The 11,343-nt window shown below is 36.8% G+C and overlaps 1 protein-coding gene across 1 annotated transcript; it reads left to right on the top strand.

Moving 5' to 3' along the window:
* The first annotated feature begins 5,928 nt into the window (after positions 1 to 5,928).
* glulb (glutamate-ammonia ligase (glutamine synthase) b) lies at positions 5,929 to 11,054 on the top strand. Its single transcript, XM_026262988.1, has 7 exons — positions 5,929 to 6,070; positions 8,814 to 8,997; positions 9,117 to 9,278; positions 9,379 to 9,525; positions 9,610 to 9,737; positions 9,926 to 10,125; positions 10,238 to 11,054. Exons 2-7 carry the CDS (start codon positions 8,832 to 8,834, stop codon positions 10,551 to 10,553), a joined length of 1,119 nt encoding a protein of 372 aa, XP_026118773.1. The 5' UTR covers positions 5,929 to 6,070; positions 8,814 to 8,831; the 3' UTR covers positions 10,554 to 11,054.
* The last annotated feature ends 289 nt before the right edge of the window (positions 11,055 to 11,343 follow it).

The raw sequence follows: 11,343 nt of genomic DNA, 5'->3' as shown, positions 1-11,343 counted from the left end.
ATTGTCTTCTTACATCAGACATACCTTTTAATTATGAGAGGATCAAGGACAAAATCTTGATTGCAAATTATGCCTTGTAAACTGAAAATGATGTGCATAGTTTGCCAGATGGTTTATCTCTGATCTTTGCACAGGACAGGTCGCTTTCTAATATATCCGGTCCCTCTGTACCATGAAATATCCATGCTAATAAGCCAAGTGTCTGTCTCCCTAATTAATGACCCCAGCAGCACGTCCGTCAGTCTTATTAATTTATGCTGTTTGTGAAATCTCATTTTAAATTGTGATATTCTATTCACAGATCTATACAAACCCACTCGGACCAGTCAGCTGTTACCCTCAGATTTCCCTATGGTGAAGTAGGGCAAGTCTGTAAAATATCTACGAATATGTTTAAATAAAAGAGATTCTATTAAACTTCAGCTGTTCAGAGATTTGTTCTGAGCATTTCTACAAAGTACCATATTTCAGGCTGCTGTACTCGTGGCTAATTGACCACAATAAAGGTGATGTGTGCTGCAAATCAATGGATCCTTCCAAGTGTTACAATAATCCTTCCATTTTGAGTATAGAAGTCTGTTATATGTAATTTCCTAAATAGCTGTTATTTTCATTCTTCTATTCATCCACATAAATTACTGCAATACAGTAAAATAAATAAACAAACAAAGTCTTGCTTTACTAGAAAAATATAAAAAAAAATACATATTTGTTTGAGAAGCAAAATTTGGAGATGGAAAACTAAGACTAGTCTTAGAAAAAAGTTTTTTGAGTGTTTTAATCATGAACCTGTCTAAATTTAAGCTTCTCTGAGACTGTTCATGCCACAGTTTTAGGTCTGGATGTCCTGTACAGAGCATATTCAGGGCTTTTCAGAGATACCAAATGACTGGATGTTTCACATGACCACTCCCTCTCCTTGGTCATCAAAATTATTTTAGTGACACTCTTATGGAAATATGATAATATTTTGTAGTTATCAATTAAATCTGTCTATTTTTTTTTAATTATGTGTCATAAATCAACATCTCAGGAAAATGTTATGGGGTTTCTGTTACTAAACAGGACATTGATTTCATACATGTCCTCACATGAGGACACCGGGACTAAAAGCATGTTTATTACGCGTTTTTGGAGACATAACAAATTAATAGAGAAAGAAATTATATTTCAATATTCTATGAAATATTATATATTATTATAAAAATTATTACTCCCATTATTACACTTCTTTTTTCATTACATGTTGCCCCAAAAACACATTAATATGCAAATTAGATTTAGTTTATACATTGTATATAATGAGAAACCTATTAATGGTAATTTTACACACATTTTGCAGAAAGAAAAATGGTATATTGATTAATTCTGTTATACCATAGTTAAGAATCATCTTTATAGAAAGTTTGATTAAAAAAAAAAATTAAAAAAATCTTGAACATTAAAAATGTATTGGTGATTTTAAAAAATCAAGCGTTTTTGCCTATGCAGTTTCATTCATGTCTTTTCATTTTTATTTAAGAAATTGAGTCCCAATATCCTCTACCGAGGACATAACATAACTTATGAATGAAATGCATGAATGCGGAGCACAAGGCTTCACTGGGAAATCCTGTGTGCGATGCATGACATGTAATGTGCATCTGGCTTGCAAAGTGAATGAAACTGCTTTGCAGCATTTCACATTATGATAGACCCACTGTCCTCACATGAGGACATCTTTTTCTGCGACAACTACTTCCTGTACAAAAACTAATTTTAGCTATTATACATATTATGTCCCACATATCCCAAATAGCAAGAACAATTATAAAATGCACAACAGGCAATCTCTCGGGTCTCAGGAGGTTAAGATATTTAGCGATTTTTCTGATCTAATAAATGGAACTTATTTTATATAATATATTTTTATATAATTGTATTATTATTATTATTATTATTATTATTATTATTATTTTACTCAGTGTAACTTAGAAAGTACCTCATTCCTCCTCGGACTGGAATCAAGCCACTTTCTGTCTCTGTCATAGTGTAAAACAGTAAAGCAAGCAGTTGCAGTGCTGATCTGATTTCCCAATAGTGTTATCATGTACACAAGCTAGAACAGAGTGAGATAAACTCCTCTTTGATTTCACGTTAAGCTTCCAGCCTGCTGTGGGCAATCTAATTGCCATGAGAGTCTGCTCATCCAGTGTGTGAAGTGTACAACAGCAAAACAAACAAACAACCCACCAGAAATGCCCAGTATTCAGTCAACACCATCTGGGTCTATGTCTGATCTTAGTTTGTGTCTGTGTTTGAATCAAAGCTCTCATGGGAAGCTTCTGTCAGTCTCCACCCTCCCTCAGTATGGGTTACTGTGGTGCATTGCAGAGTCTGATGATGACTCACCCACTGGTTTAACTGATCACAGGAAATTGAAGGGTGTGAGAACATGACTTATTAACATTAGTGTTTAAAACCAGCTCAGGAACCTGAAGTCACAGCAGGACTGTGAGCGTATTCAAAGCTGACAAACACATATTTGTATAGCTATACACAATTATGAACCATGTTCAACTGAAGATGACTTCCTACAGTATGGCCATCCTGGCTCCTGAAGAGCAAATGACGAACCACCACAACTCCCGCCCCTTGCATCATGTCTAACACCTTTAATTTATTGAGATTGTTACCATGACACCGCGGCTATGGTTAACTGCACTTGAATGCTCCAGTTAGTTTACCGTAAGTGCGACCGTACTGCGTTGACAGCTCTGTGTAACCACAGCAATATTCATATTCAAGCCCAACTAAGTAATTATCTCACAGAGAAGAATCAGAAAACTGGCCTGTCTGCTGGGCTCTAACCTCCTGGCTCATTAGTCTCTGTGCATTAATTAAGGAAACATACTCCTCACACTTCTGCCTGGGTGACAGGGATGTGATTCACTCCCTGCCGTTTTCCACACTGTGGCTTTTTCGACATCGGAAGGTTGTTAAATCTATTTTCGGAAGGTTGTTAAATCTAAAAAGTTGTCTACAGAGAGCAAAATTAATGCTTATTAGGTTTCGCAACCACTGGGTGGTCTTTGTGACTATGAAAGCCCACATGTTCAAATTCACGTTACATTCCATTGTTTTGGTATTTACACAAGGGTCCTGTCAGAAAAGCCGTGAGATTGGTTTGAGGGTTTGGTGTGAATGAAGGCGACGCTGACGTTGTGTGAGGTTAGACAATCGGGTCATAGGAGACATTTTTGTCTCATTTTTTTCTGATGGGCAATGAGTCATCCAGCTCTACGTCACTGGACAGTGGCTTACACTCCATGGGCATGTGAATGAGAGAGAGAGAGAGAGAGAGAGAGTCTTGTAAATGTGTTTTTATTATGATACCATAGTGTTATGTACCTTATGAGTCAAGTCAATCAATGCAATAATTTAATTAGTCAAACTCTTTAGTTGAATAAAAATGGACGTCTCTGATTGACAACAATGGAAATATTTCTAGAACAAATAGTTGAGATATTTTTCACTGTGTGCGTGCATGTGTAAATGCTGAATCTCAGGTGTTTGGGCTCGAAAGCATAAAATGAATAAAGCATAGAGCGACACCTCGTGGACATAACTCTCAGTTGTTTGAGTTTTGGTTATAGTCCTGTTAATCACAACACAAATGGATCACTCAATTTCTAGTTTTTAAGCTCTAGTGGTATTAACTGAGTTAATGCTTTACTGTTAATTATACAGTATTAGTACTAATTCATTATTTTTTTTAATTAGCGTGATGGGGATTGCCCCTCTTAAATCTGGTAATGGTGTTATTGACCGCTGCAGAACTAGATTAGATAAGAGTTCAACTGTTTATTGTACAAGAGGAACCATATACACATATATAGTGTACTTGAGGTAGTTTTGAATTCAAAAACTTTATCTTGCACAGCAACACGGCATGAGTGATAGTGTGACTGCACTCTGACTATGCCGCTGGTGTGACGATAGCATGACAAAGTCACACACTAGCAACGTACGCTTAAAGGGAGAGAATCTGAGGGTGCAAAAAAAATCTAAATATTGAGAAAATCGCCTCTTAAGTTTTCCAAATGAAGTTCTTAGCAATGCATATTATTAATCAAAAATTACGTTTTGATATATTTACAGTAGGAAATGTACAAAATATCTTTGTGGAACATGATCTTTATTTAATAACCTATAATGATTTTTGGCATAAAAGAAAAATGTATAATTTTGACACAATGTATTATTGATTATTGCAACAACCTGTGCAACTTATTACTGGTTTTGTGGTCCAGAGTCACGTATGACTTAAAAACAGAAAATTGGCATGTAACATTTTTAGTTATAAAAGTAAGTAATAATAATATACAATACAGACTGTTTCATAATAGCTCCAAAGTAATAAAGAAGAAATTAACAGAATCAATGATTGTAGAGACCAGTGTCATAATGAAGGGTTTCATCCAGCCAAGGTGGATGTTTGGCTCCACCCTCTAAAGCTGAGGACACCCATTTGACTTCTTTGTGAGACTTTTAAATGAAGCAAGATGGATGGCCATGGGAGAGCTGCCAATTTGAATCGATTTCTGTTTGTTTTCTTTTTAGTTTGTTTATTTCGTACATCCAAAATGGCTACATTACATTGCACCTTCATGCATGCATTTAACTTTACTCCATCAGTTACATTCTACATTGTTCTTCTTTTTGTTTTAGTTTGATTTTGTTAATAAATCTTGTGTTCTACTTTAGCTTTCTTGTGTGTCCCTGTTTTTGTTGCGTTCCTTTTGAGTCACTAAATTCTGCTTTAAAGTCAGTTCAGTTGAAATGTGAATAGTTCATTAATTATGAAATGAGTTCATTTTAACTATAAGCAGCTCTACAAGAAGAAAATATTGTTACTCAACTTGAGTGAGTTTACTGTTGACTAGATTCAGTTTAATAGCTTTCAATATTACACAATTCATTACATTTTCAAAATATGATTAAACACACACACAAAACAGCTCAACAGAAAACACTCAAATTGCTGAGAGAACTGCAGATACACTGAAGAGTTGCTCCTGCCAAACTGGACATGTAGCCTAAATGAACTCTGTAGGAGGTGGGTTCAGGGTTACTTTCCCCTTTAACTAATTCTTCACTCAGTTTGATCCTAGTCCAAAACAAAACTTATGTTACAATAAAATTAAACAAAACAATAAAGCATTGAAATCAATGGAAGCTCGTGAATTTGTATACACTAAATAAAAAACAGTACATCCGTAACCAATAATTGCATTCATTCCTCAATAACAAACAGCAAACAACACTAAAGTGTTAAATCATACACACCAAGAATTTGTTGAGACAGTATTATTTACAAAAAATTATAAAAAATGTATTTCAAAATGTAAAATTAAACGAGTAATTAATAATTATTATTATTATAGTAATACAAATAGTAATAATAATTATTAATTTTATATCACAACCTTACATTTTTGTTTTAAAAGTGTAAAACTTAATTTATTCATTATTAAGTAATTCTTGTCGATCTTAGCTTTTTTTCACTATCTGAAGAAAGACGTTTCTCTTTTCCCATTCAAAACTTTGGGTTTGAGTTTCCACAAAACCACTAGGGGGCGTGATGGACCAGGGTTTGATTTTGCCTGTTTTCCTTGTAATCCACAGTCGTTTTTCTGGCAGCAGCTTTAATGACACCGTGTCTTAGTCAGTACGTGGACCTACGTTCAAGTCATTTTTAAAAGATGATGTAAAATGATTTACAGCAATAGACCATTTGACGTACTTTGTCTAACAAAAGACATCCTGAAACGCCTATGTGGATGAACAGCCTGTTTTCCTTTGTGTCCAATGAAATGCTCCTTGAACATGACGTCCCCAGGACATGCTCACGTCACGTTTACTCCATCCAATCAGGAGCCGATGGATCCGAACCCGAACCCCTCTTTAAAAGTTCGCCCAAAGCAGACGCTGTTTGTTAAGAGGATGAGAGACAAACAGGCAGGAATATTTTCTAAAACCCTCTGGAAATACTGGCACTCGTATAGTGACGATTTCTTTTCGTTGATAGGTATGTATCTTCATGATTAATTAAAACATTTGCGTTTGTAATGGTAGCAGTGCACGTTATTATTAAACTATGTTTTAAATAGCTCCTTGTTTTAATCTGAAGGGTTTAAATGAGTGATTACCTGTTTATTTAAGTTCGAGGTCTCTTCTATTTAACTTTGTGTTTTCCTTAACTGTTGTGTATGTAACTTTTGATGCCATCCCAACAATGGCCGTTTCTCGAAACCAAGTACGCAAATTACGGACAAGTCGTACTTTTAATAACGTCAGTTGAGCGGATAAGGCAGTCATACACACACACACACATATATATATATATATATAAAGTTATCTATAAATTACTCTATGTATTTACAATAAGACGAAATATGATATCAAACACCACTGCCTCTTTTCGTTTTCATTTAAACATTTTAATAGCCGCAAAAATGTAGTTCAGGGAACGTATACATTACAATAAAACTGAATGATATCAAACACCACTGTCTTTTTGTTTTCTTCAAAATATAAAACACAGCCCTCTTTTCGCTTTCTTTTAAAAAATATAAAACATTAATATGTTTAGGTAATGTGTGCACACATACTATAATTATCTTCATTGTATGTGTAGGCTAGTAAAATTAAATATGACAAATAGAACTTCCCTTTTTTATTTTAATTTGTCTGCTTTCATGAACAATAATATCCATTATAAAAAGTATAGAGTATAAGACACTTAGGCTATAGAAAATAAAGACAAAAGCAAACAAATTGGTCCGTATGCTACAAAGCCAGCAGTAAACACAGAATGTTCCCCTAATGTTCTCTCTTGGTTCCCATTTGGTTGTTTTTTTGGGGGGGAACCAAACAAGAATGTTCTAGGAACGTTCCCTGTAGGTTATATTTTTATAACTTTAAGGGAATGTTCCGAGTAGGTTCCCGGAACGTTCCCCTTATCTTAAGGGAACGTTCTATTTACGTTAAGAACTTTCCTGGATAACCAATAGGGAACGTTCTGGGAACCAAAAACTAACGTTCCCAGAACGTAAAATTGTCAGCTGGGATTAATTGCAATAAATTAATAATTTGTGAAATATAACTTTGTGCTTAGCAAAAACGAAATTTATTCATGAGACCATTGCCTGTTAGATATACCCAACATGAATTTTACTGAAGCTCATGGCTCTGAAAATCGAAGCACATTTTCAAATAGTCGCTATCTTTATAATTAAACCGCAGATTAGAATTTTATCAACCACATTCTAGACTAAAATACTCCTAAAACTATGGTTGTGTCTCAATCAGCTCGCTTGTTCAATAGTCAGGGCACTGATCAGGGAGTTGGACATTTTAAGGGCCGTCTTAATTGCGAAATCCTTCAAATGCACTGGAGCGTGTTCCCTGAAAAATCCCACGATGCACCGCAAAAACTAGGGAGAATAGCGTTCACTATGCTCCCTATACCCGGAAAAAACGTCACATTTCTGAAGCGTGAAAAAATAAACCACAAAAAGCCAACTCGTTACATTTTTTTTTTTTCTTTTTTTAAATATTTTAACAAACACTCGTAGCTAGACAGGAATTGAACATCTAATTAACATTTATAATATTCGGCTGAAATGTTGTAGGAACAATGTGTTTAGAGAGAATAAAAAAATATATATATTAGATCGGTCCTGCCTGTTGTTTATTAATTCCAGTGGTGACGTTCCACTATGTTGTCCGTTGATGTTGTATGTAATCATGTCACATGACTGATTGGTGTACCGACACAATCTACTGATTCACTAGATCTGGAACAAGGGTGGTGATTGAGACGCACCCTCCATTTCATGTCACAATAGCAGTAATATTGAGTACTTATATAGTATTACATCTTTCATATCTCCAAAGAGTCTTTAGTTTTATCAGATTTATCAGATTTTTCTCCTCGCCATTAAAACTCGCTGGTAGGAAATGCATTCTGGTTTACCTGGCTGCCTCAAGTTTGCACAAGTCACCTCAGAAAGCATACTTAATAAAAGGGGTGGAGCAAGAACGCATCCGGAGTTAAACTGTACTTGGCTAATGGTACTTGGGCTACGACTGATGACTTTTCACAAGAACACAAGAGGCCCTGACCCAAATGGCACACTTCATGTGCAGTTTCGGTCTAGTTCCGGGCTTACACCGGCTGCCGTGTGCTTGTGTCCATCAAGTCCACGCGGCCGTAGGGTGTCCCATACGTCATTTTATTTCATTTGAACACCTGCCTTTGTAGCCACTACTCACCCTTGACGCTCACTAGACAGCAGACTTCTACCAAAAAGTGGAAGTGGACTCCGAGGATGAACGCAAGGGTTTAGAGTGCCATTGGGGACAGGGTCAAGTACAGACAAGAATGCATATTGATAAACCGCAAATATGTTGCATCAGTATGCTGTATTATGCCTAGCATTTAAATGGCCTAGTTGAATAGTGTATAACATACACAACGGTTTTATGAGTTCCTTCTGAATGTTTTGTTGTGTGGTCAGTGCCGATGACATTGATTTCATAAAATTCGCACAAAATGGCCATTTCAACTTGAGTAAAATGGTAGTCAGACGCTTGCTCTCAGTACTCCCATTGTTATTGTAAATGGACCTGAGAGGCTCTGAGAGACCACGTTGTTTCTGATAATAAGGAGTTTCCTTGAGATCTATAATATGCACTTTTTTTCTTTTCTTCTTTTTTTTTTTTTGGAACATTATGAGATTTGTATTTACAACAATGTCTACTATTAGGTTTGATATAGCACCACTATGGCCACTTCATCCAGTTCCAAGCTGAGCAAAGCTGTGAAGCAGCAGTACATGGACCTCCCTCAGGGAGACCAGGTTCAAGCCATGTACATTTGGATTGATGGAACCGGAGAGGGATTGAGATGCAAGACCAGGACTCTTGATTCAGAACCCAAGACCATTGAAGGTAGTTACTGTGTTCAAGTTATCATATCTGTCTCTCATATTAAATAACAGAGCTTTTAAATGTACCACTGTCAGTTGCAAAAAGAGTGAGTTTTTTTTTTTTTTTTTATGTCTCTGTAGAGCTTCCTGAATGGAACTTTGATGGCTCCAGCACATATCAGTCCGAGGGGTCCAACAGTGACATGTACTTGATTCCACAAGCCATGTTCAGAGACCCCTTCAGGAAGGACCCCAACAAACTGGTTTTGTGTGATGTCCTCAAATACAACCGCAAACCTGCAGGTGTGTAAATGAGACTACCATAATTGATACCAAATGATTATTATACCAGGTTATTTCGCATTGAACATTGCATTAAATGTTTCTTGTGTTTCTCTTTAAGAAACCAACCTTCGTCAGATGTGTAAAAAGATCATGGGTATGGTGCAGAACCAGCATCCTTGGTTTGGAATGGAACAAGAGTACACTCTTCTCGGCACAGATGGTCATCCATTTGGTTGGCCCTCCAATGGCTTCCCTGGACCTCAAGGTAGATGTCACCTATGGATACACGGTTTCTAAAGGGATGGAAAACTTCTGTTTAAGGAAAAATTCATAGGATTTGTTTGATTAGGTCCATACTACTGTGGTGTGGGAGCTGATAAGGCGTATGGACGAGATGTTGTAGAAGCCCATTATAGAGCCTGTCTATATGCTGGAGTAAAAATCTGTGGCACCAATGCTGAAGTCATGCCTGCACAGGTAAAGTCTTCATACTGGGCTGATAGATACTAAGCAGCACTTTTATACATTTAGGAAATAAGTTTGATTTCAGTTGTGTGTGTGTTTATATGTATGTTTTCTATAAAGTACTGTATATGCTCTGTGGGGTACAATAGTGTTAACAAATTAAAACAAATTAGTTGCTGATCAGTTTTGTTGTTCTTCAGTGGGAGTTTCAAGTCGGCCCTTGTGAGGGGATTGAGATGGGAGACCATTTGTGGATCGCCCGCTTCCTCCTGCACAGGGTTTGTGAGGACTTTGGCATCGTGGCCTCTTTCGACCCCAAGCCCATTCCAGGGAACTGGAATGGAGCTGGCTGCCACACCAACTTCAGCACGAAGGACATGCGTGAAGAAGGGGGTTTGAAGTAAGTGTGTAATTAAAAGGAAGCCAGAGTCTTGTCCCCACACTGTATCACTGACACAAAATGGTCATTGGTTATGTTTATTTATATAATATATTATTTTATCTTATTTTAGATACATTGAGGAGTCGATTGAGAGGCTGGCCAAGAGACACCAGTACCATATTCGTGCCTATGATCCTAAAGGAGGGTTGGACAATGCCAGGCGACTGACCGGCCATCACGAGACCTCCAACATCAACGAGTTCTCTGCTGGAGTGGCTAACCGTGGTGCTAGCATCCGCATCCCACGATCTGTGGGCCAGGAAATGAAGGGCTACTTTGAAGACCGTCGTCCCTCAGCCAACTGCGATCCGTATGCAGTCACTGAAGCTCTCATACGCACATGTCTGCTCAGTGAAGAGGGCGATGAGCCAGTGAAGTACAATTGAAATACTGGACTGAAATGTCGTTTTTAGTAATGTCGCCTTGTATTTTGAGTTAATTAGTCCAACTGAAATGTGGGATGATTGGGTCAGTTTATGCCACAGTTTTAGCTTTCTCACTGCCAGTGTCTTTTTAAATCAGGTTTGTGGATGTAATGATACCAGGTTCTGGCAGAAATCCTAGTTTTGATAGAGACAGAATTTTGCACCTAAGATTTACTACTACTACCTGGCCTTTAAAGTGGTGTCTAACTCCGATTCATGTTCTCAAATTTAACATGGTTTTTATAAACTAACTGTAGATATTTTAATGCTGTTTATATAGTTTTAGAATTTTATTCACCAGGTTAAATTGTGGTACTGTTTCTCATAGGGACCAAAATGCATTGTTTATACTGGCTCTGACTGTTCACAGGTTTGTGCATTTTATATTTGCAGTACCATGGTTCTAAAAAAACAAACAAAAACACTTGTCTTCACATTAAAACATCAAGAATTTTACTAAAATGTTGTTTGTCTGTATCTACCCCCCGACCCCCGCCGCATCAGTCCTTCTGAACTGGTTGGCCAATTGCAGTGATGTTTTTGTAGAGTAGCCTGGAAGTTGGCATCACCCTGGTTCCCTCAACAAAATCCTAATAGGATTTTTATATAGTTTTTTTTTTTTTTGTTTGTTTTTTTTTTTTAATTCTGGCAGAAAACAAACATCTCTGAATAACCCTTTAAAAGTTTTGCTTACCATGTGAAACTTGAATACTTTTTGAAGCCTAAATACAATCGCAAGAGGTAAAAAAAA

This window comes from Carassius auratus, chromosome 6 (assembly GCF_003368295.1).
Source record: "Carassius auratus strain Wakin chromosome 6, ASM336829v1, whole genome shotgun sequence".
Classification (NCBI taxonomy): domain Eukaryota; kingdom Metazoa; phylum Chordata; class Actinopteri; order Cypriniformes; family Cyprinidae; genus Carassius; species Carassius auratus.
Note: the sequence above shows the minus strand (reverse complement) of the source record. Positions and strands in the feature narration are given on the sequence as shown.

Coding starts and splice junctions, on each gene's coding strand:
- glulb (XM_026262988.1), top strand. CDS start 8,832: ATGGCCACTTCATCCAGTTCCAAGCTGAGCAAAGCTGTGAAGCAGCAG. Junction 9,279..9,378: donor ATACAACCGCAAACCTGCAG/GTGTGTAAATGA, acceptor TTTCTCTTTAAG/AAACCAACCTTCGTCAGATG. Junction 9,738..9,925: donor CTGAAGTCATGCCTGCACAG/GTAAAGTCTTCA, acceptor GTTGTTCTTCAG/TGGGAGTTTCAAGTCGGCCC.